The following is a 26,671-nucleotide window of genomic DNA, read 5'->3' on the forward strand; positions in this document are numbered from 1 at the left end:
AGTGCTTATCGTATGTCAATAATTTGTGCATTATTTACAGGTATTAATTTATGCATGATTACATTCTTATTCGATCTATTACTTATATTTAATAATTACCTATCCTTAATCTATCTCCGATCTATCCAGCTATACCACTGTTCCCACACCTTATAAAATATTGAAACTTCTTTATCTTTTAAACTCAGCATTAATTTATCCATTTCAGCACAATTCATAACTTTTTGTATAACCAGTTTCTCTACAGGTATATATGGCTGTTTCCAACATTGGGCAAAGGCAATCCTGGCAGCAGTCAATATTTTGTGCTCTTTACATATTTTTTTGAAGATCCCCAATAGGAAGAGTTCTGGTTCTACTTCTAATTGTTCATTGGTGATTTCCTGTAGCCAAGTTTTGATTTTAAGTCAGTATTTTTGATCCTCTGGGCAAGACCACCACATATGATAATATGTTCCCCGCCTTTTTTTACATTTCCAACATATAGGATTCATTTTAGGGTACATTTTCGCTAATCTCAAAGGGGGTAAGTGCCACCTATAGAACATTTTATATGCATTTTCTTTGTATGCTGCTGATTTTGTTAATTTGTGATTTTTGTTCCATACAGTCTCCCAATCTGATAACTTTATGTTGTGACCAATATTTTGAACTCCATGCAATCATGCATCCTTTCACTACTTCTAATTCTATTTCCAGAAGATATTTGTAAATTTTAGTAATATTTTTTTACCTGGGCCTAATAAAACTTGGCTGATTGTTGTGGTTTCAGGTATATTCCATGAACCTTTATGTCCTTTTTATATTGGCTTTGTATTTGGAAATAAGCCCACCAGTCTATTCATAGCTCTTGTTCTTGGAGCTCTTGTATTGTTTTAAAATTTCTGTGAATATCCAATAAGTCTTTATACTTTAACATTTTGTTCAGGTCTAAATTATTTGGGTAGATGATTGCTTCCATTGTGGATAGCCAGATTGGGATTTTTATATAATGTTTCTTTTTAACTTTGATCCAGTTTTTTATCAATGAATCTCTAATCAGATGTCTGTGGAAATATTTTTGTTTGGTGGGTCCTGTATCCCAAAGAAAGGCATGCCATCCTCTCTGAAGGTCATGATCTTCTATAGCTAATATTCTTTTATTCTTTAAGTTAATCCAAGCAAAACTAATATTGCTGCACTATAATTCCCAGTTTGGCAATCCAAAGCCTCCTCTGTTCTTCATATCTTGTAGTAATTTCATTTTTATTCTGGGTTTTTTATCCTGCCAAATAAATTTTGCTGTCATTTTATTAAGGTTATAGAAAAAGTTCTTTTCTAGTTTAACTGGAATGGTTTGGAATAGATATAGAAATATAGACATTTTTATGGCTGCTATTCTTCCTAGCGATGACAATTACATTTTAGTCCATAATTCTAAATCTTTTTTTGTTTGTTGTAATAGCTTATTATAATTATTCTCCTTTATCGCCTTACAGTGTGCTGTCAGCCATATTCCCAAATATTTATTTTTTCTTGTTGTTTGAAGTTCAAGGACTCTTTCTTAATTCTGTTGTTTGTAAATCTGTTACATTTTTTGCTAAAAGTTTCGTTTTCTGTCTATTAATTTTCAATCCTGCCACAGCTCCATATCTTTCTAATTCCTTAATTAATATTTGTCCCTTTTCTATTGGATCTTCAATAATAAAAGCCATGTCTGCAAATGCTTGCAGTTTATATTCTTCATTTCTAGTTTTTAATGCGGAATTTTGCCTCATTCCTTCGAATAGTACTTCTAATGATAATATGAAGAACAGAGGGGACAGTGGACAACCTTGTCGAACTCCTTTCTCTATATTTGGGTATTTTCTCCATTTATTATAATATCTGCTTTTTGTACCGAATAAATTGCTGTTATAATATTCTCAAATTTGGTGCCGAAATTAGAAACTAAAGGAAGAACTAACTCTTTACTTTAAAGAAAATAATAACCAATATACAACTCTTCAAAACTTATGGGACACTATGAAGCCGTCACATGGGGAATTATAATATCCTACGCTGCACAAAAAAACAAAGAAAAACATGCCTAACAAAACAATTTATACCAAACAATTAAGAAACTAGAATCCAAACTACAGAACACCCCACAAAATGTTAAATTACAAAAACAACTGATTCTCTACAAACATAAACTTAACTAAGTTGAACAGGAAGAATTGGTTAGAAACTTGAAAGCAACCAAGCAAATATACTTTGAACAAGCAAACAAGCCTGGCAGATGGCTGTCTTATAAACTCAAAAAAGAGAAAGAGAAAAGAACCATTTACTAGCTACAAAATGAAAGTGGAAACTGTCAACATACAATAGAGAAGAAAAAAGAGATTGCACATAAGTATTTTGAGAAACTATATAAGAAAGAGAGAGTAGATGAAAATCAGATAAGGGAATATCTAAGAGAAAAAAGAAATCGAGAAATTAATGATGAGATGAAAGAATCTTTGACGAAGTATATAACTATGACAGAATTAAAACAAGCAATTAGAGCCCAGAAAAGTAACCAAACTCCAGGCCCTGATAGTTTCCCAGCTGCATTTTATAGAGAGATAGAAGAACAAGTGGGACTAATAATGGTGGATTTATAAAACAAGATATTATCATCTGCTAAAATGCCAGACACGTGGAGAGAATCATTAATTTTGCTAATCCCAAAGGGGGACTCAGATGCCAGAATGATACAAAACTATAGACCAATTTCCTTGCTGAATGTAGATTACAAAATATTTACTACCATTATTGCTAATAGATTAAAGAAAATTCTGAATGATTATATACATTCAGACCAAAATGGGTTTCTCCCAAACAGACAAATTAGGAATAATTTAAGAATAATAATGGATAGTTATGAAGCCCACCTGGAGAAACAGGTAGCCCTTGTTTTCTTGGATGCTCAAAAGGCTTTTGACAACCTTAATTGGCAATTTATGATTCAGCAAATTCATGAACAGTAGACATTTTATCAAACTTTAAAGAATTGACTTTTCGTATTCTTAATATATTTTATTGCATATGTACAGTATATATGAAAATTCTTCATTTACTACATAGATTGATTTTGCCACTTATTAAATTACCTAAAAATGTTAAGAAAAACTCTCTGGGAAAGAACACAGGAAGTGATAAGTTATCTTACGTTTTGCTGTAGTAGTTCCAATTGTCAGAACTTTTAATAAATTTCATAAACTGTCCAGAGGTGCTACTAAATATGCTGTAGACATATTTTATATACTATGATTTTGGTTTCAATGAAAGATTATTACCTAAAGGTGTATTTTTTTAATTTTAATGTAGCAATACCTAAAATGTACATTTTTGTAAGTACAGAAAATGTTAAATTAATCATTCTAAAAATGCAAATATTTGCATCATAGTATGTGGGACTTCACATCAGTGATAGGTGGCACCATCAGTCAACGTGGCTTTGTACCACCATTTTTCCTTGACTTATACAGATATAAAGTACGTAGTTTAAAGAGTATTGCACTATATTGAAGTTCCCTGCCTTATTTCTATACCAGCAACAAACTGAGCCTTCTGCCAGTTTTCTTTTCAAAGTCCACATTCCTCGAGAGCAAATAAACCTAGAACTCTCATTATAGAAGCCAGAAAGGCCCAAACCTGGTAGAAAGAAGAAAATTTGGAGGAGATCATAAGCTTGTAAGGTCAAGAGTACTGGAAAGTTTTGATGACCATATAGTTCAAGCGTGATTCTCCAGGGTTGGTCTTCAGATTGCTGCTACCACAATTTCTTCAGGCTTAGCCAGTGTGAGCAATAAGGAAAGAAGAGTTGGAGGCTGGGGTGTGATATACAATTATAATTGGAGAATGACACTTCACAAAGTCCTCTCTTATAGAAAGACAAAACTATATAAAAAAGGACTTGCTTGAGGAAGATCAACCTGGTTCCTCTACTTTCTTCCCAGCCAGTCTGCAGAAGGCTCCTTGTTCCTCAGCTGTAAATGATGGGGTTTAACATGGGGATCACAACACCATAAAAGACTGCCACTACTTTTTCCCTATTGGAGAATGTCTTGGCCTGAGGCCTCAAATACATGGCCAGGATGGTGCCATAATAAATGCTCACTGTAGAGTTGTAATTGCAGGAATGTTCCAATCTCGGATGGCAAACCTCAGATAAAGAATGTTTCCAAGCAAATACAACTCAGGCAAAAAAGTCACTAATCTATGGATAAAGGAGGATTAGAGAGGGGAAATAGACATATGTTAGACTTTAACTAGAGATAATTAATTGTATGGATTACTGTACTAAACAGTAACGAAAGTTAAGCAGTAACCAAAGTTAACCAATGATGGAGGATAACTAAAAATGTATATAAATGCAAGACTATACTGCAATAAAGATCATCATCATAATTCAGTTGTTCATGATCAAACAACTCGACTGCCTCATCATTACAACAAGTGGCGCCTGAACAGGGACCCTCTTACTCCGTCCGGCAAGGATTTGGTGCAACTTCAACCCTTTGTGGTTTCTTCAACCTTTTGGTTTCTCTATGTATGGAGTCTTCGCTTTCTGAGGAACAAAGGAAGCATGTAGATGAATTAGGCTATTTGTTGAAGAAAAATAATACCGAGGTACCACAGAGAAATCTCTTAAGGCTGGTCCAGGAGATTGCAGCTCAGTGCCTATGGTACCCAGAAAAGGGGTCTTTAAAATTAACTGATTGGGAACATATTGGGAAAACATTGCATACTGAACCTCAAGCAAAAATAGAAGTTTTGCATGTGTGCCATTTATGTAGGCATGCAATTGAAACATTTGGTCACAATGAACTTTCTCTTTTAACACCTCCACCTTCACGTTATACTAATGCTGTCATTTGTCCCCCTTCTTCACCTGAATATATGTCTTCAATTCCCTCAGCTCCTGCAGGTACAGGGCAAAAGCCTCCTGACTCTATTGTTCAGTCTTCTTTTCAGAAAATGGTAGAGACTTGTAAAAGGGATGCCTCTGTCTCAGGAACAGAATTTGCAGAATTACTGTCTGTTTGTCCAGTACAATGTCATCCTGGTCAGGGGCCACAGCTTGGACTGCAAGTAGCAGAATGGGAGGGTCTGCCTTATCAGATCTTAAGAGAGTGAAAAAAGGCAGTTGCAGACTATGGGATTAGTGGTAATTTTATAAGAGGACTTGTAGAAGGAATAAAAAATGATTATACAATGATCCCTGAAGATTGGAAACAAATATTTCGCATGATTTTAACATCCATGCAATATATGGTTTGGGAGTGAATATCTGAGACATCCTCAAGCTGCTGCTTTAGGAGGAGGAGGAGGAGCATATACAGTTGAGCAGCTATTTGGTTCTGGACCGTTTGGTACAATTCCTACTCAAGTTGTACTAAACAGTAACGAAAGGCCATAGGTCACCAAGAAAAAGAAGAAGGATAAAGCTAGAGTAATGGCACTGATTATTATCATGTTAATTGCACCGGCACCGGTATCAGAGCAAGCCAGTTTCAACACTGCCTGCAGTTCCCACTTGAAATGATTCACCACATTTGGCCCACATAAAGTTGCCTGCATGGTGAGAAAGGAGAAAATGGTAATAATGAAGGTGCTGACACATAGGCTCCCAGCCAACTGGATTCATACATTATGATTCATGATCAGGTTGTAGTGCAGAGGGTAGCATATCACCACAAAACAGCCATAAGCCATCACAGCTAACAAAACAGATTCAGTGATAGCTAATAAGCCACTGATGCTCATCTGAGCAAAACATCTGCCCCATGGGATAGTAGGCCTGTCCATGAAGCAGTGGACCAGCATCTGTGGGACAGAGGTGGTGATGTAACTGATGTCAATAAAGGAGAGATTGCTAAGGAAAAAATACATGGGTGTGTGGAGGTGGGAGTCTATGATAATCAGCATCAATATGAGGCCATTGCCGGCTACAGCAATGAGATAGATAACCAAGAAGAGGACAAACAATCCAGCACGAACTTTGAAGTTTTTAGAGAGCCCAAGAAGCACAAATTCAGTCACTGTGGTCACATTTCCCCATTTTTCCATGTTTCCTGTAAAAGTGAAATCAGTTTTCAGAACATGATAAAATTAGTGTAATAATTTACACTAATTAGTAGTGGGCAAGCCTATATTTCCCTAAAGTTTTAGCAATGTCACCAGAGCTCTTTAAATTTTGCTTCTAAAACCATATTTTTCAATGCTGTGTGATAAAAGTTTCAAATAATTTAAAACATAGCAAAGAACTATGGTGGGCTCTGCGTTGTCATCATGGTCTGGTAGGGGTGACCGGCTTAATGCATCGCCATGGAGTATGGCTTTTCCTGGCTGATAGATAAGTTTGTAATTGTAGACTGCCAGAAATTCCAACCACCTTGTCATTCTTGGAGACAGGATGTTTGGAGTGGCCTTGTCTCCCGCCAGGATTCCAAGCAGTGGCTTGTGGTCGGTAATTAAAGAAAATGTCCTACCATAAAGGTATTCGTGAAAACGTTTTACCCCCGAGATGGCAGCCAAGGCTTCTCTATCCAGTTGACTGTAGTTTCTTTCAGCTTTGGATACCATTTTGGAATAAAAGATGATTGGTGCCTCTCTGCCATCAGGTAGTGTGTGACTAAGTATTGTGCCTACGCCGAATGGTGAAGCGTCACAGGTGACAGTCAGTGGTAGCGTGTTGCTGTATTGGATCAATACAGTATTTAACAGAGGGATCTTTTGAGATGCAGTCATTGGTATATAGAGAAAAGTGGAGAGAGCACACAGCCCTGGTGGGATGGGGGGCTGTGCTAATTGTACAGGTATCTGATGTGATTTTGCCTAGCTTCACCTGCTGCTCCCTGTCTGTTAGGAATCTTATGATCCATTTACAACTGTGGTCAGGTACAGCTGACTTAGTTTAGTTAAAAACAAATATCTGGAATGATTGTATTGAATGCTGAGCTGAAGTGTACAAAGAGGACCTTTGCATATGACTTTGGAGATTCAAGATGTTATAGGATGTAGTGCAGAGCCATATTAACAACTGTTAATATCTGTTGCTCGGTAGGCAAACTGCACAGGGTCTAACAGTGGATCCATGATAGTTTTCAGGTGGGCCAGCACGAGCCTTTCAAAAGTTTTCATAACCACAGATGTTAGTGCAGCCGGTCTGAAGTCATTCAGTTCCTTGATGGAGGGTTTCTTCAGCACTGGGATAATAGTAGAGCATTTGAAGCAAGAAGGAACATAGCACATCTCTAGTGATTTATTAAAGATGCTGGTGAAGATAGATGATTTATTAAAATTTATTATAAATAATAAATAATTATTTCTTGAAGATTTATTAAAGATGCAGGTGACGATGAAGAAGAATCTGTCTAATTGGTGCCATTAAGTGAAATTCTGATAATCTTTTAACTAACAATAATTCTGAAGTATTATCATTAAAATAATCAGTGCACTATTTCTAACATAATAAAGCAAAGAAAAACAAAGCTAAAGCTGATAGATTAGTAGAGATACCTCAGGTTTAGTAACAATATCATGCCCTGCAATGAATTGTACTTGCTTAGAATGTATCCTGCGTGCCACTCTTTTTTTGGCTCTTTCAGATCCAAAAAAGAAAGGACGGTGTTCTTGAGATCAGCATTGATTCTACTTTGCTTTATGAATTATCTAACCATTACCTTGTTGCTTCTAGTAAGTTGACTGAGGACATTTTTGTTCAGTTTCTGCTGACCTACTGGTAAATTAGGGTTGGGGATGAAGCTACTGCTGCCAGCTTGCTGCTTTCATTACTTTTGGAAATAGATTTCTTCATCTTCTATCTGGGATTGGATTTGAATACCTAGCTATGAGAGAGAATGCAGCTTATTTAGTTTTGGCTTAGCACTTTTTGGGGTCACTGCAGTTTGCAAACAACATATACCTTAATGCAGTGTGTGAACCTACTCATGCCTAATTATGTCTAAGCATGATGTGCAAAGCAGTTTTCAAACAGTTTTTATTGCATTTTTATTTTTTCCATACAGCTTTGGCAATTTAAACATTTAAAGTGAAAGTATTGCATCTCTCTCGAATGTAGTCAATAACCACACCATTCATTCTTTCCTGCAGGAGAGAATGAGAGAAAATAGGATAGGAACTTCAAATGAATCACTGGTGACTAAATTCATCCTGATTGGATTATCCGAATATCCCAGAGCTCAGATTATTCTCTTTTGGTTGCTCTTGATGGTGTATCTCGTTAGCTTTCTTGGCAATGGACTCATCATCATATTGATCATTGCTGACTCTCAGCTTCATACTCCCATGTATTTCTTCATTTGTGTCCTTTCCACAGTAGACTTTATTCTTACCAACAATGCACTTCCTGAGATTTTAGTGAACTGCTTCGTCTACAGGCCCACAGTTTCTTTCTATAGATGTCTGGTCCAAATGTGCATTGGTTTATTTCTGGTTGTAGCAGAGTTCATTGTTTTGGCAATCATGGCATATGATCGCTTGGCAGCTGTATGCCAGCTGTTATATTACATGCAGATCATGAGTTGGAGATTATGCTTTTATCTAGTAGTCATGTCAATGGCCCTTGCCTTCGTGATGACATTGGTCAATGTGTTCTTGCAGCCCACAGACTTCTGTGGCCATCACACCATCAATCATTTTGCATGTGATCTGCAATCTTTATACAGACTGGCTTGTTCCAACACAGCGAGTGAGCTCTTTATGCATATCTCCAGCCTCTTTCTGCTATTCCCTCCCTTTGGCTTCATAGTTGTGACATACATTGGCATAGGCCTGGCGATACGATGTATCAGCTCTACCCAAGGACGCAGAAAAGCCTTCTCTACCTGCAGTTCTCACCTTACTGCTCCTAGTAAACCCAAGAGGGCATAATCCAAGGGTCTTCAAACCTGGCAACTTTAAGACTTGTGGACTTCAACTCCCAGAATTCCTGAGCTAACATGGCTGGAGGAGGAATCCTGGGAGTTGAAGTCCACAAGTCTTAAAACTGTCAAGTTTGAAGACCCCTGGCATAATCAATACTGAATGTTAAGGAGGAGTGCATTAGGACGTCAAGAATTAGAATTCATGATGCTTTTGGAGAACAACAGGTTGGGGAATATATTCACAAATAAGCTGAGAATTTTGGGTGCCAAAATACATCCCTAAATACATTATTGTTTCATCTTACTGATGGATGAGCTCCTCCACAAATATATATGATAATACATTTTTTTTAAAAAAAAACCCTGTTATCCCATATGTGCTTACAGATAAGCCATCCATTAATAAGGTGATCCTCTATTTTCTAACCAAAATGCCTTTGCTGGAATGTGGTGAGGAGATGGATTCTCAAGAGGGAGGGGCTGTATTCCAGAGAAATAAAAGGTAATTCAGTCCAGATATTTTGTATGAGAGAAAAATGGCTGAAGACAGCCCATCCTTAATAGTTTACAAACTACATTGTAGAAGTAGATAGTAGCATTTTTAATAGGAAAGATTTTGTCTGTAAGTGTGAAACAATAAAGAAGTCACTGACAAAAAAAACCCCATGTGTTATTCTTGATTTTGAGCCTGACATTTTCACGAATGGCCAGTTTGGTCTCGCAGTTAAGGCATCAGGCAGGAGACTGAATTCAACTCCTCTCTTAACCATGAAAGCCAGCTGGGTGGGTTTGGGTCAGTCACTCTCTCTCTCAGTCCTACCTACCTCACAGGGTTACTGTGGAGAAATAGGAGGAGGGTGTTCTATATTAACATTCTCCAAATCCTGAACTCTGATTGGTCCGCATGGACCGCAGCCTGATTGGCTGACTAAACAACCATGATTGGTGCTAAGAGTCTACCGCGATTGGCTGAGCCGATCGCGGGAGATTCAAAGCGCTGTCATTGGCCGCCGAGCCACAGGCTAGCTCTATAAGAAAAGCTGCGCGGCTCGCAGGTCTCTATAAGAAAAGCTGCGCGGCTCGCAGTATACAGTACTGTATACTGAAATAAAGAGCTGACTGTTCACTTTGGTCTCGCGTCTCTGTGGGAACCGATCTACCCGATCTAACAGAGGGAGGTATGTTGGATATGTTCACATCTTGAGTTATTTGTAAAAATAATAAGGGTGGGATACAAATGAATAAATAAATAACAATTTCTAGATATTTTAACAATATTGAATGAAGAGATGCATCAGTATCTCTGTCAGGTGAAGTTAAGTTTTGAATTTATAACATATGTGGTTGGATAGATCTGCTGTGCCAGAGGAAAGATTGTACCTTATTCTATTATGCAGGAATCATGAAGGATGAAAGAAAATAAATAAGCATGAAACAGAGAAAGGCATAATGCATAATACTCATTTTATTGAAGCAGGTTTTGCAAATTTTAAATTATAAATTTCCCCACCCAGAAAGAGATCCATTCATCCCAACATCCCAACATATGGGATACAAGCATAGAATCGAGTTGTTAAATGGTGGTTCTATAAGAAATAGCACCATTTTCATCACAGGAGGGGGAAGAGAAATGCAGGACCATCAGTCTCAGAGGTTGCAGTCCCAAGTTCATTTTGACAGATCTCTTTCTTGGCAGTTGGCTGACCAGCCATACCTAGGAATAAGAATAAGAATATTGCTTTCCTTTCTACATCACACACATGATTGTTTCTTTGATGATATAACTATACCTCAACAAATTCAAGAGATTCACAAAGTTTCAAGGTAAGCTAGTTTTTCTTTTTCTTTTTTTTAAACAAACTTAATTCAGTTTTTCACATTAAAAACAAAAATCTCTTTTTAGTGGACAACATGTTTCTGGGTCATCACCTTTACATACAAATATGAGAGCAATTACACATTGATGTTATGACTCCCCTTCGAAATTCAAACGAACAAAACAGAAAGCAGCCGTTTCACAATTAAATCAAACGGAAAGAAGTCTTATTAGATAACGGCTGGCAGAAACCACAGCATAAATCTTACTCTGTCCAGCAAACCAGTCCTGGCAATAAATCCTCAGCCTCAGAGCTCTTTGCTATAACGTCCTCACTCAAATAGTCATTTTGTTCCTGGCAAAATGCACCAGCCCAGCTGTGTCCTTTTATACTCATTAAGGCAACGTGCTAATTTACTGACTTGCTCTTCTCATTTGCTCCAGCTGATTTTGCCTTTTCAACCGTCTTCTATTTTTTACATTTAACCACAAATTTTCCAAGTTCTCATCTCCACTAGAAGACTCTCTCAAAACTTCCCTGTCAGCCATTCCCGGCTGTTCATCAGATAAAGAACTAGAGGAGATCAAAGGTCCTGACAATTCTAATACATCAGGTCTGTCATCCTTTGTCACGTCCATCTCCTCATCCTGGTTATCAGTCCAATCAGTAAGCCAGGCTGGTTCAAATTGTTCTGACGTAACCTCTTCACTTGAACTCATATCAATCACAGGAGCTGAATCCAAGCCCGGAGCCACAACACATTGATATATGCATACTTAATTCTATTATTACCTTTTCCATTCCAAATTTTCAGTAAGGAGAGAAACAAACACATTAATTCTAGCCTCTTTCATTAATCTCAATCGAAACATCTTTTTGTTTCATTTCAATTATTTCCTTTAATATTTATTTTAAAAATAAAGATAAACAATATGTATTTGCCTAATAATGATGATGATGATGATGATAATGATGATGATAAAAGTTACCAATGTCTCTCCTTGCTTTTAATAGTCTATATTAACTTATTAATTTAATTGGTTCTTTAGTGTGTCATATTCCCTTTCCAATGCACATTCTTTTTATAAATTCTAGATTAATACAAATTTTAACACTAAAAAAAAGTATAGGTTTCCCCCCCATTACTGTTTTGAGTGTGACACCTCAATGATTCAAATATACCTTTATTCCCTCATCTTAATTCCCAATAAACCATTATTTTTAAGAAGTTACAATAATAATCATTACATCTTTTCACTTGGATTCCACAGCATATTTCCCCCCCCCTTGATTTTTAATAAGAGTTATCAGTATCTATATTGCCCTATTTTCTAAATTTCTTTAGTTGCAGAAATATTCTTATTATCCCTTGTTACCCTGCAGAATCACCTTTTTAATTTATCAACCATTATCTCTGAAAAAACAATTTCTTTTCAACATTTTACTATTTCCGTATTTCTTTATTTCATGCACCTGTTTCTTACTGCTTCTCCTCCCCCTCTTTTCCCCATATCTTTTCTCATTCCAGTTTATATCCCTCTCTTTCTTAATATCTTCCTTTCCCCTTTTCTGCTGGGTCTTTCTGCCTTTCCTGACTTCACAGGTATTCCCCCTTTTGATTGCCTTCTTAAGTCTCAACTTTTTAACCTTCCTTCTTTCCCCACTTCTTTGTAGTGTTCTTTGTGTTAATTGTCCATTTAAAATGCCTTCTCCTTGAATGGACTCCTCCTCCTCTGAAGCTCTTTCTTCTTGTTCTTCAATTGCCATTGCCATTTTTTCTAACACAGAGCAAAGTGATTCACCTCTTTCCTGTAGTAATTCTCTCATATTTTTAAGTTCCATTTTTAATTCCTGAAGAGATATCATCATTACACACTCTTATATTTTTTGATTGTTAAAGTCCACAAAAAAAACTTTTACTTTCCTTCTTTCTTCTTTCAATTTTGTAAAGTTCTCAATTATTCCAGCCCAGGGTCTATACCAAAAACATCAATCAATCCCACAGGCAGTCTTTCCTTGCTTTTTTTTCTTTATTCTGGTTCTGCTGTTCATTCTGGTGATGGACACAATTACACACGACCTGTACACGCCCGCCCCATGGACGCTGCTCTACGCCGATGATGTGTTCCTGGCCAACCTGTGCAAGGCTGAACTCGAGCACCGAGTCCAACAGTGGCACGACCGCCTCGAGCAGTTCGGGCTCCGGCTGAACCTAAAGAAGTCCGAATACCTGACCACTGACAATGAAATGACAGGCTCCATCCACGTGAACGGGCAGGAGCTACCGCGCGCCTCCACCTTCAAGTACCTGGGAACTACTCTTGGGGAAGAAGGCCTACTACAAACTGAGGTGGCAGCCAGGATCAATGCAGCGTGGGGCAAATGGAAGTCCGTCACGGGCGTCCTCTGTGACAAGAAGATGCCGATGCGCCTGAAGGCGAAAATCTATAACTCTGTGGTGCGCCCGTGGCCATACGGCGCAGAGTGCTGGCCGACGACCAAAGAAGTCGAAAGCAGACTCCAGATAATGGAGATGCGAATGCTCCGATGGTCGGTAGGCCTCACCCTACTCGATCGCGTCAGGAACGAAGAAGTGCGTAGACGGTTCAACGTCGTGCCCATCCCCACGGTCATGAGGCAGTCCCGGCTACGATGGTTCGCCACGTGAGCGCGCCAAGGAAGAATCCATCATCAAATCTGTAATGAAGGTGACTGTCGGAGGAGCGAGACCGCGTGGTAGACCTAAACAACGCTGGATGGACACGATCAAGGCCGATCTAGAGATCGCGAAGGCAGACCCGACACACGTGGCAGACAGAGAGGCGTGGAAGCAGTACTCAAGGACATTAGCGGACCTCGCCCGAGCGCGAGACAAACGCTGAAGAAAAAGAAGAAGAAGATTCTGGTTCTGCTTTCACTTTCTAAGATTCTTACTTTGTTTCAATATTTCTTTAAAGTTATATCCACACAAGTTCATTCAGAAACAGGATGCTTTCCCTTTTTGTCAAAAGGTGGCACTCTCCATTATACAAAGTCTTCACCTTTTCCCCCTATATTTTTATTTAGGGTTTTTCAAACCTCAATATTCCAGCACAGTCCAGTCTCCAATTTGTAAACATTATTATTATTATTTTTTGACAATCTTAAGTCCAGCTTTATTTTATGCCTGTTTATTCCCAAAATATTTTAGTCCAATTTAATTAAATATTTAGTTCCAGCTTCTTCCTTTCCCGGTTCGAAGCCCTGCTTAGCTGTCAAAAATATTTTCTTTTTTTTTTCACCCTGTCCCTTTTTAATTTCGCTGCTCACTTTTCTTTTCTTAAAGATTCCATGTTACCTTAATCCTGGGGTACTTTTGTTTAGTTGTACTGCCCAGTTGTCCCAGTTCAGATGTTATCCACCTCTTTCTTCCCTCCTGCACAAATCTTAATCCAGCTGAATCCTCCTCTTTGGGATGGCAATTTTAAACCACCACTGCAGTCGTCTTCGGAGGGGAAAAGACCAAGTGCAGGGGGGGGAGATGTGGCTCCCGTCAACCTGGCTTGCAGCTTCCCCTTACTCCGCCGCCCCTGCAAGGCAGCTTCAGCCCCTAATCATAATGATCGGGGCTCTCCAACGAAAAAGCACAGACCATAGCCACAAAGAGTCACGATCTACGGTCTGTCAGCGAGGAGGCTCTGCTTTCTTGTGTCAAGCTAGTTTTTCAATGATTCTCCTTTCCCGAGGTTAAAATCAAAATAATTGTTTTAGGTAAAATAGTCCTGATTTTTTTATTTCTCATAATAAAGTCTACATGCCACTGATATCCAATAGATACTTTGGACTCCAGCATAAACTTGCCAGAGTCCATGTTAGCCAGGGCTGAAGAGACTTAAAGTCCAAAGTATTTGGTGAGCACCAGAGGCTCACAAAATCCAGTCCAAAATCTTAGAGTGTCTCATAAGAGCACACAGCACAGTAATTTTTAGATCACTCTAATTGTTGACCACTTCTTCATGGTTTGCTTTTAAATGTTAATTGCTGGCTTAAAAGTTTTCCATTTAATGGTCTGCTGTTACAGCTCCTTTTCCTATTCATCCTATGACTGGAGGCTTCACAAATGATCTCTCTCTGCTTGTCTCACTAGATTCGTTACAGATCCAGTTCTCGGATCTCTTGGAGCTCATTCATAGGATCAGAATCCTGGTGTTTAAAGGCCATTTGCCAAATTCTTTTCCTGCCTATCCCAACTGGGTAATAAATCCTGATGATGAACTTGTGCTTAAAAAGATATATAAATAGCAGACAAGCACAAAAGTGGATAACAGATGTCAAATTACTGGAAAGAAATTATCCAGCTATAATAGGCATCAACCTTCTCTGTTCTTTGCTGTCTGCCAACCTACATTTAATCTACTTTTAAACTGGGGTTTAAAAGACTGTTAAACCCAAATTCAACAAGATGTTAAACTCATATTCTAAAGCAACCAGAATGCACGTATAGCAATAAAAGTACAAGTGCCATATCAAGAAAATATATTGTACACCAATGTTAAAGTTGTGCAATTGTCTAATGAAAAGCAATTAATTTTAATTCAGTTGTTACAGAATGCTACAAACAGAAAAGATGTTAATGAGAGATTGACTCACCAGGCATTCATCTTATTTTTATCCTGCACAACTCTCTTAGCACAAGCAATATTATCTGTGATGTCATCATCTAAGAAATATGATGGGAGAAGCAAATTAGTATATGTCCCACTCTGGATGTTTCTACGTTATTTCCAAATATTTCATAAAATTATTATATTGAGCAGGAAAGCACAAGAGAGATTGTGAGAATGTTGAGCCAGGTGGAACACTGGGACCTCACCAAATATGAGTCTGATGCAGAGGTGGTGTTCAGCAGGTTCTGACCAGTTCTGGAGAACCAGTAGTGGAAATTTTGAGTAGTTCAGAGACCCAGCAAATACCACCTCTGACTGGAGATTTTACAGTATCCTTCCCAGGGGTGGGATTCTACCGGCTCTGTCCACCTCTGTAGAACCGGTTGCTCTGAAGAGCAGCAGACATAGAACCGGTTCTATGTCTGCTGCTGTTTTGGCCCACCCACCCTCCTGGGCTTTTACCTGTCCTTTATTTCCTGCTTTTTCAACTTCAGCTGCTTTGTGCGGTGCAGCCAGGGTTGAAAAAGCAGGAAAAAGGGGTTTCTCCAACCATCGCACACTTGCATGAAGCACTGCTTAGCTGTCCGGGCAGCTCAGCAGGTCGTAAATTGCACTTGTGTGACTCGCGTGACTCGTGAATGTGCACGCGATGCAGAGCAATAGAACCTGTAGTTATACTGGTCGGATCCCATCCTTGATCCTTCCCCTGCCACACCCACCAAGCCAGGCCCACAGAACCAGTGATAAAAAAATTTGAATCCCACTACTGGTGTGGTGCTCATTAAAACTCAGACTACACTGGGGTGGGTGATGTAGAGGCACAAAGTTAGATATGTCTTTGTGGGGGAAGGTAGACAACTTGTGAGAAGCTAAGAAATGAGCTACTAAATGGGGGACCCGATTGAGGAAGGATAGCAGGTCAACAAAAAACATGGTGGCTAGGTACTATCACAGATGATCCAGGCAGGAACTTGAAACAATTTTGATAGACAGTGTGATTCAATATGAATCTTCATGGTGGATGCAATTGGACAAATACAGAGGCCAATAAAGGAGAAGAAGGACTAGAGTTTCCCCACAAAATTTTCAATTGAATTATTAGGGGCATTTCATTTTTTTGCTTTTCTAATGTAATAGGTGTCAGACCGTGGTAGTAGATTAGCTGCAGAAACAAACATTATAGGAATTATGAAAGTCTATACACTGTCAGCATTCCAGCAAACCTCAATTCTAATCAGTAACTCCGAGACAAGCATAATCTCAAAAGTACCTTTATTAGAATAGCACCTGGCACATCTATGAAATCTCAAAACTAAAAGTTTCGAGATTCTACAGACTTCTCACAATGTCCCAAACTACAATCCATCCCCTATTCTCTCATCATCACATCACATGGACCAACAACAATCTGTCCCAATGTAAGATGCTTTTTCTCTGCTGCACCACACTTTATAACCTTGAACTAAGAAAAGAATTTTGTTTTGTCTACTTAGAACTATTCAATTGAAATCACCCTCTTGTGACTATTTTATCTTGGTTCTGTCTTGTATTTTTCCACAAGAAGAAATCTTGCTGGAAAGCACGTATTCAGCTCAGCAGGAAAGCACTGACAAGAAGGAAGTTAAATAAAAGAATAACCCCAGACAAGAATGTGTATTCCAAGGAGATATGCCTGTCTATAACAGTTACAAAATAGCAGCTATAGAGTATGTGACTCATGTCATGTAAACTGGTCTAAAAAGATTAACATTGTATTTTCTTTACCTTTCTGTAAATTTCCTCTCTGACCCCCTCCCTTGAATTAGCACAATAAAAGAGGACAGCAAAAAGCCTGGGGGAGGAGAAAGGAGAAGAAAGGAGCAGGAGAAGCAGAGAGGCCCGGATTTTTCCATCTGTTCCAGGGCAGCCAGGGAATCCCATCTCCCCCAGGCTCAAAGTGCTGCCTCATTTTGAAGATTTCTTGTGTTTTGTGTGTTTTATTTCTTGTGCTTGCTTGGCAATCACTCTTGTGAGAGTCTTGCCTAGCCTCACCCTTGCGAGGGTCCCACTCTATCTCGCCCTTGCGAGGGCTATTCTCTCACCCTTGCGGGGGTTACTTTAAACTTCGTCCTTGCGAGGACTAATTCACCCTTGCGAGGGTCCCACTGTCTCGCCCTTGCGAGGGCTACTTTAAATCTCACCCTGGCGAGGGTTATTCTCTGAGAGGAATTCAGCAATCAACCAGAAAGGCGAAACAACAGACCGGTCGCTCAACGCGACAGCTGGGGGCTCGTCCGGGATCTCTAATCGTCTGGGATCCCTTCGCCTTTCAGGTTCCAAGGTGTGACTTTTGTCTAGAAGTGCATCTTCTTCACCCCATTCTTATTCGCCTGGAATAGGCTACGTCGACAAAAAAAAGGTAAGAATGGGCTCCTCGATTTCTCAAGTTTCCTCAGGGCATAGGGACGAACTTTATAATCTAGTGAAGAAAGCTAATTCCTTTCAAAAAACCAATGGTACCACTGTGTACCCTATTTCTAAAAAATCTTTAAATAAATTTATAATTTATATTGAGGCACACTGTCCAGCCTATCCATCTGCTGGAACTCTTAACCATTCTGACTGGGAAAAATTAGGAAAATATTTACATAAAGTTCCCAGAGCTCCCATGGATATACTTATTTCTTGGAGAGCAATAATGGCTGCTATAACAACTATTTATCCTCCTTCTAGTCTTCCTGAAAATTCTTTTTCTCCTGTTTCTTCTGACTCCCACTATTCTAATTCAAAAACTTCTAAGCCTCTTGCAGCTCATTTGGAATCAAGTTCTTCCCTACCACCTCCTTATTCAGATATTTCTTCCCCCCCTCCTCCTGCTCTTCCTTCTCTTTCTGATTCTCCTATTATGAATCCTATGGGAGGAATCATAACCAATCTTTTGTCATCATCTCTATCTTTAGAAACAGAAGAACCTTCTGCTTATCCTATGACTATCATCCCTGGGGGAGGAGGCAATGTTCATAGTAACATTGAGTTTAAAGTTTTGAAAAATATAAAAGACGCAGTTACAACTTATGGATTGCATTCTCCTTTTACTAGGGGAATACTTGATTCTTTGGTTACAGCTAATACAGTTATGTTGTATGATTGGAAAATGCTTTTTTCTATGCTTATGACTCCTGCACAATATGTTGTGTGGCAATCTGAATACTAATTGAGGGGTCTTCAGCTAGCCCCGCCACAAAGGCTGAACTAACTGCCACAACGTTTCCTGTGGTATTGTTAGAGGATCTTGTGTATGATGATCCTGGTGCTGTTTTTACTCTTCCTTTAACTGCAACGCTTTTCAAACCTCTTCCTCCTTCCACACCTGTCTTGCTTATTCCCAATTCTTCTCTTACAATAGAGGGTGTGGTTGCAGCTCCTTACTTATATGATTCTTCTGCTCTAAATAATCTTGCATTGGCTGCAATAGGAGATCGTTGCTTTTCTTTAAAAAAGGGGACAGTAGTTGCTACACTTGTAATTTTGCCTCTTTTTGAACCTCCTTCTTTGCTTGCATTACAGAAACCTGTTCAAGCTTCAAAACCAACTCTTTCTGTTACACTCAATGGTCGAATTTTTGAAGGTCTGATTGACACCGGAGCAGATGTTTCTGTTATCCGTTCTAATGAATGGCCCTCTTCTTGGTCTCTCACAGAGGCTTCTTCAGTGCAGGGCGTAGGTGGTGCTCAAGCTGCTAAGGTCAGCTCTCATTGGCTCTCTGCTTCTACTGAGCATTCTACCTTAACTGCTTATCTTAAACCCTATATCCTTCCTCTACATTGCAATCTTTGGGGACGTGATTTACTTTCTCAATTTCAAGCTTATATTCAGATACCATAGTTTTCTATCAAAATGTTTATTTCTCCTTTATCTCTTACTCTTAAAACATCTATTCCTGTGTGGGTGGATCAATGGCCTCTCACCAAAGAAAAATTGGAGGCTTTACATCTCCTTGTCCATCAACAGTTAATAGAGGGACATATTGAACCATCCACCAGTCCTTATAACACCCCAGTCTTTGTAATTAAAAAGAAATCTGGCAAATACCGTCTGATTAGTGATCTTAGAGCCTTAAATAGGATTATTCAACCTATGGGGCCACTGCAATGTGGTCTGCCTAATCCTAATTTGATCCCATCTGGATTTGATCTCATAATAATAGATTTAAAGGACTGTTTCTTTTCTATACCTCTGGCACAAAAGGATAGAATCATCTTTGCATTTACAGTGCCAGAACTCAATAACTCTAAACCCACATCTAGGTATCAATGGAAAGTTCTTCCACAAGGTATGCTTAATTCACCAACTATGTGTCAATATTTTGTCAATGAGGCTCTGCATCCTTATAGATCTCAATTTCCTAATTTTCTTGTATATCATTACATGGATGATATCTTAATTGCAGCTGATGGGCCAAAGGGGACGGTACAAAAACTTTTCCGATCCTCTTGACCACATTAGCAAAAGCAGGGTTACATATAGCACCTGAAAAATCCAGTCTCACTACCCAATGCAATATTTAGGTCACAAGGTTTTAGCTTCCTCAGCATCTCCACATATTCCTTCACTCACACTTCCACAGCCAACCACATTGGTTCAATTACAGCAGTACTTGGGAGTTATTAACTGGGCTAGACCATATCTTGCTCTAACCACACAGATGCTATCACCGCTTTTTCAAGCACTAGTAGGATTAAAAAATCCTGCAGATAAGGTCTATCTCTCAGCTCAGCATCTAGAAGCTTTAAAGCAAGTAAACACAGCCCTAGCAACTCAATGGGTAAACCGTGCACTTGCAGACACACCACCTTCTCTTGCTATTATTTCCACTCATCAATTACTGACTGCAATAATTGTTCAAGTATCTAATGCAAAAAATCTTCATTTCTTGGAATGGTTACACCTACCACATACTCCAAAAACCTCTATTTTTACTAAAGCAGCACAAATGGCTTTTCTTATACAAAAAGGGCGCAAGAGAACCAAAGCCCTGATGGGAATGGATATTTTTACATTGTATATTCCTTTTAAGATTAGTCAATGGGAACCTCTCTTTCAGACTTCCACAACACTGCAGGATGCATTGGAAGATTGGTGTGGCCAAGTGTCATGCCACCTTCGTTCTGATTCACGACTGCAGGTGTTGAAGACAGTTCCTTTTGTTTTACAATCACCTTTTGTCCAACAGCCATTGAAGGAAGGCTTAACTGTCTTTATTGATGGTTCAAAAAATATTGGAGCATGTGCGTGGTGTGAAAATGCTCAATGGAACAAACGTTTAACTGCCCCACAGAACTCAGCACAACAAGCTGAGTTAGCTGCTTTTTCTTTGGCCTTGTCTCTTTTTCCACATGAATCTTTAAATGTAATATCTGATAGCATGTATGTTACTCAGATGGTTGCTCATATTTTCGATGCATATATTTCTCCTGTTACCCCTCCTTCTCTCATGACACTTTTTTTACAGCTTCAGACACTGCTGAAAAAGCGAGGGAAACCTTTATTTGTAGCTCATATCAGAAGTCATCAGCAACTGCCTGGATTCCTGGCAGAAGGCAATCATATGGCAGATGAGGCTTGTAAAATTATGACCTCCTCTCCTCTTCCACAACAGCTTTCAGCTGGGGAGAGTCATGACTATTTCCATCAAAATAAGAAGGCCTTGGTACAGCAATTTGGGATTACGTATTAGCCATAGCGATAATTCAACAATGTCCAACATGTAGCTTGCAGGCCAAAGGTATCCCTGAAGGTGTTAATCCTAGGGGTACTCAAGCCTGTGATACATGGCAAATGGATGTAACTCATTATCCTCCCTTTGCTCCCTGGAAATACATTCATGTATCAGTTGATACATATTCAGGGTTTATTATGGCAACATTACAAAGAGGAGAGGCTACTAAAAATGTTATTAATCACTGTATTCGGTCATTCGTAACGTTGGGATGTCCAAAAATTCTCAAAACAGATAATGGTCCTGCTTATGTCAGTTCTCCCTTTGCTGAGTTTTGCCATAAGTGGGCCATCACACATAAATTTGGCATACCTTTCAATAGCCAAGGTCAGGCTATTGTGGAAAGGGCAAACCAAACTCTGAAAAATGCCCTTGATCGGCAAATAGGGAAAAAAGGCTTAGGCCCCCCGAACCTCCCGGTGTTACAAAACATCTTGAACATTACTCTCTATTCTCTTAACTTTCTTAATCTTACTGGCTCTCCTTCTTCCACAGCGGCTTCTCGCCACTTCACCAAGCCAGTAGTTCCCTCTTCCCGTCCTCTTGTTTATTTCAGACAGCTTCCAGATCCTGCGTGGAAAGGTCCTGCACAGCTCATCACCTGGGGAAAAGGTTACGCTGCTGTCCAACTTCCTGATCGAGTGCTTTGGGTTCCTGCTCGCTGTGTCAGACCTTACCATGGCAAACCTGACTCTAACTCTAATTTTTCTTCTGATATCAATATTTCCTGTCTTTTCTCAATTCAGGGCATCTCCTGATGCTATGTTTACTTTTCTTGCTGACACTGTTACCTTTATTTTTAAAGATAATCTCCTTTCTGCATGTAATTATGTTTTCCAACACAATGGTAGCTTTCTTTCGCCTACTTCTGACATTACTGTTCACTATTACTATTCTCCTTGTTTAATATTTTTAACTATACATGTTACTCTATCTACTATAGGATCTTATTCTTGCTTAGGATTTTTTCACAATCACACATACTTTAATCACACTGTTCTATTACTTTCCACTCCTTCAGTGGCATTTCCTCCACTATCCTCTGCTTTTCCTACATTACCATCTCAAGCTAATTCTGAGACAACTTTTCCTGGAGACAAACTGCAATGGCATCTTCGTTGCTGCTTTCCACCCTGTGATGTCACCAAATGCATATTGCATCATTCATCTTCCTGGGTTCCTGTTCACTACAAAACACCTGTCGTGCGAAGACGCCACCTCATCCCTGATGACACTCATCGTAAGACTACAGCTCCCATTCGAGCTCGCCATCTTGGGTATCCTGTCTTCATCGCTGACAACTCCATCTCTAAGCGGTCTGCATCTCGTGCTGTTCCAAGATTTGGCTATCATCGCATTCCTCGAAGCATACAACCTTCTACAAATGAACATCAACCTCAAAATATACCTGGACTATCCTTGATTTTCAAGGAAATATTTTAAACACCACCACTAATTATACTAGATGGCCATGGTTTCCTCAGCTTTTCATGGATTTTGCTGAAATGGGGACAGGAGTAGAAAAATTTGCAGATAAAGAACTACAAGCTGATATATGGGACAAGCAAGGCTCCTGTTCTCCAGCACCTGCTCACAACTTTAGACTATATTTTTGTCCTGCTCACAGTACTGGTGCTTCTCGTGCTGCCATGTGGGGTAGTTGACAGATATTGTAAAAATGGAGTTGTGTATCCACAGGTCATATCTGGTGGGAAGCACCTACCAAAAATGACTATATTCATATTACCTGTGCTCAAGAACATCTTCCCTGCTCTTCAATGCCTTGTTGTGGACAGAGACTAAATCCACTCAGAATCACATTTACTGCAAAAGGAAAGACACTTACAAAAAAACAATGGATGGTTGGGTTTACTTGGGGAGGACGTCAGTGGGATGGTCTAGGAGATGAAGGGAATATTTTTACAATTCGTCTTTCTATATCTATGTCTAATTATGATATTGGTCCCAATCACAATTTGAAATCAAACTTTCTACAAAAACCCAATATTCAGGTGAATCCATTAGTACAATTGGTTAATTCTTCTTACAAATTGCTAGCAACCACACTTAATGATTCATCCAAAACTGATCAATGTTGGCTTTGCTTATCTGAATTGCCACCATTCTATGAAGCAGTAGCTTCCAATGAACCTATTAGTAACTCCACCAGTGACACACAATGCAGATGGAATACTTCCACCATCACTATCACTAACATAGTAGGTAAGGGATGTTGCCTAGGAAACATACCTGCCAGTCACTCTCAATATTGTCAGAAGGTTTCATCTGGATATCACTGTGATGTATATTTACCAAAAGAAAGATTAGGCCTTAACATTGGAGGCTATGCTCCTCTATACACCACCTCCAATGGCAATCTCACAGCTCGTCTCAAAGGACAATTCTTTATCCCAGGTAATAATTCTATATGGGCATGCTCCACAGGAGCAACTGCTTGTGTTCATGGTGATGTTCTTATTGCTCAGAAATCCTTTTGCATTCAGGTAACACTGATTCCAAAGATCACAATTTATCCAGGGTCAGAACTTATTAATAAACTTGAACCTCCACAATTTCCCCTTCATCAAAAAAGAGAAGTAATAACAGCTATAACACTATCTGTATTGTTAGGCCTTGGGGCAGCAGGTGCAGTCACAGGTGCAGCAGCTTTAGCTGTTGGTCATCAACAGTTAGCTACTCTTAGTTTACAAATAGATGAAGATCTCAAACGAATAGAGACTTCAATTACTGCTCTTCAAAATTCTCTCTCATCTCTGGCTGAAGTGACTCTTCAAAACAGAAGAGGTCTGGATTTATTATTTTTAAACAAAGGGGGATTATGTGTAGCAATAAAAGAAGAATGTTGTTTTTATGCTGATCATTCAGGAATTGTTAAAGATTCCATGGCTGAATTACGTAAACGGTTGAAGGATAGAGAGAATGAAAGACAACAAGGACAGCCATGGTATCAAAGCATGTTTAATTTTTCTCCCTGGTTAACAACACTCTTATCAGCCTTAATAGGTCCTCTTGTGTTATTGCTTCTTGCATGTACTATTGGTCCATGTGTAATAGGACGTTTACTAAAATTATTGAAGGATTGTTTGAAAACACTTGACAATGAAATTAACAATACTCAAAAAACAGTTAGCTTTCTTACATCCAGCATTGAATCAAAAGATCTGGTCAAAAAACCGCTGTTGGAATGGTACTCTGACCAAGAGTCAGAGGAGGAAATAGACATTAATAACTTCTTTTCTCCCAAAGAAAATTTCTTAACTAGGTCCAGCCACGACTCGGGGGATGAGGACTTCTCCTCGTATGAGCTGGTTCTGCAAGGCATCAACAAACCGAAGGGCTTGTTGCCACCTTGTGAGACTACTCTGGAGGAGAAAGAACTCTACCTAGAGTCATGAGCACAAAAAATAAAGAAAGGAGGAATTGTGACTATTTTATCTTGGTTCTGTCTTGTATTTTTCCACAAGAAGAAATCTTGCTGGAAAGCACGTATTCAGCTCAGCAGGAAAGCACTGACAAGAAGGAAGTTAAATAAAAGAATAACCCCAGACAAGAATGTGTATTCCAAGGAGATATGCCTGTCTATAACAGTTACAAAATAGCAGCTATAGAGTATGTGACTCATGTCACGTAAACTGGTCTAAAAAGATTAACATTGTATTTCTTTACCTTTCTGTAAATTTCCTCTCTGACCCCCTCCCTTGAATTAGCACAATAAAAGAGGACAGCAAAAAAGCCTGGGGGAGGAGAAAGGAGAAGAAAGGAGCAGGAGAAGCAGAGAGGCCCGGATTTTTCCATCTGTTCCAGGGCAGCCAGGGAATCCCATCTCCCCCAGGCTCAAAGTGCTGCCTCATTTTGAAGATTTCTTGTGTTTTGTGTGTTTTATTTCTTGTGCTTGCTTGGCAATCACTCTTGTGAGAGTCTTGCCTAGCCTCACCCTTGCGAGGGTCCCACTCTATCTCGCCCTTGCGAGGGCTATTCTCTCACCCTTGCGGGGGTTACTTTAAACTTCGTCCTTGCGAGGACTAATTCACCCTTGCGAGGGTCCCACTGTCTCGCCCTTGCGAGGGCTACTTTAAATCTCACCCTGGCGAGGGTTATTCTCTGAGAGGAATTCAGCAATCAACCAGAAAGGCGAAACAACAGACCGGTCGCTCAATGCGACACCCTCTCCCACTTTCTCAGGCCATGTGGCAGCATGGAATATGGCTTCCAAAGCTGATAGGCATCCCCCCTTGAGAAGTTCACCTTTTAAAAGAGATAATAAACAAAACACAGGGTTAATGCGATGCCCTTAACCCCCTCTCCCCCCCTCCAAGGGGACCCTTTAGTTTGTCAGGGAATTTGTTATGGAATTGGTTAACAAATCTATCTGCATGCACATCCCAACTTTTTACTCATGTAGCCTCTGACAAATAATACCAAATATTGTAACTTCCCTCAGTGCAATCTAGAATCAAGAATTTTCTTAATTTCATAAAGTGTCTCACCCTGTACGAACAAAGGTTTAGTGGGAGCTGTTGGGATGGGCCTTAGATTTAACCCTACAGCTGGTTTCAATAAACTACTATGGAACACTGGATGTATTTTCCCCAATAGCTGGGGAAGACTTAATTGGACTGTGACTGGATTGATTATTTTTGATATAGGGAATGGACCAAAGAATTTAGGGCCCAACTTCCTACTGGGAAGTTTCAATTTGAGATATTTAGTTGACAAAAACACTTTGTCCCCTACTTTAAATGGTGGTTGGAGGGATCTATGTTTATCTGCTTGCTTTTTATATTCCTCAGCAGCTTCGGTCAATTTTTTTTTGTATCTTCCGAACCTTTTTTTAATGAGTCCATCCATTCCTTTAAAGACATAAATGTGGGGGCTTCCATAGGTAATTCCGGCATAGGGACAAATTCTATGTTGATTTGGAACTGAGTCAATCCTATGCTGCTATGTACTGCATTATTATAAGCAACTTCTGCAAATGGCAACAGCTCAGGCCAGTTTTCCTGTTGATAATTTATATTGTATCTAATGTATTGTTCTACCACAGCATTTGTCCTCTCTGATGCCCCATTGCATGCAGGATGGAACTCTGAGGATAGCCCTTGGGATGACCCAGTGGACTTTAAAAACTCCCTCCAGAACTTAGCGGTAAATTGTACACCTCAGTCTGAGATTACTCCATGAGGTACTCCATGGAGTCTATAAATATGCTTCATGAACAATTTTGCAAGCTTTTTAGCTGAAGGTAGTCCTTTACAGGCTGTAAAATGGGCTTGCTTAGAGAATAACTTGATAACAGTCCAAATAACTGTATTCCCTCCACTCTCAGGTAATTCTACAATAAAGTCCATTGCGATTTCTTCCCACGGCTTTGTTGGTTCAGCTACTTGTTGAAGGAGGCCAGGGGATTTACCAGTTCTGTGTTTCATTGTGGCACAAATTGAGCAGCTTTTCACAAAGTCTTCAACATCAGGTTTCATTTTTGGCCACCAGAACTGCCTCCTAACTAAATGCAGGATTTTTAAGAACCCAAAGTGT

General features: G+C 39.4%; 1 protein-coding gene and 1 pseudogene across 1 annotated transcript; one reads left to right on the forward strand and one right to left on the reverse strand.

Moving 5' to 3' along the window:
• Positions 1-3,933: 3,933 nt before the first annotated feature.
• Positions 3,934-6,075, reverse strand: LOC148127122 (olfactory receptor 13H1-like; annotated as a pseudogene).
• Positions 6,076-8,127: 2,052 nt separating this feature from the next.
• LOC148127123 (olfactory receptor 13H1-like) lies at positions 8,128-8,901 on the forward strand. The gene has a single exon (XM_087923188.1). The coding sequence runs from the start codon at positions 8,128-8,130 to the stop codon at positions 8,899-8,901; it is 774 nt and encodes a 257-aa protein (XP_087779314.1).
• Positions 8,902-26,671: the final 17,770 nt, after the last annotated feature.

Source organism: Pseudonaja textilis, chromosome 2 (assembly GCF_049901715.1).
Source record: "Pseudonaja textilis isolate UNSWEBS1 chromosome 2, rPseTex1.2, whole genome shotgun sequence".
Lineage (NCBI taxonomy): Eukaryota > Metazoa > Chordata > Lepidosauria > Squamata > Elapidae > Pseudonaja > Pseudonaja textilis.

Bases quoted from the DNA above. Each gene is read 5' to 3' on its own strand.
- LOC148127123 (XM_087923188.1), top strand. From the start codon at position 8,128: ATGAGAGAAAATAGGATAGGAACTTCAAATGAATCACTGGTGACTAAA.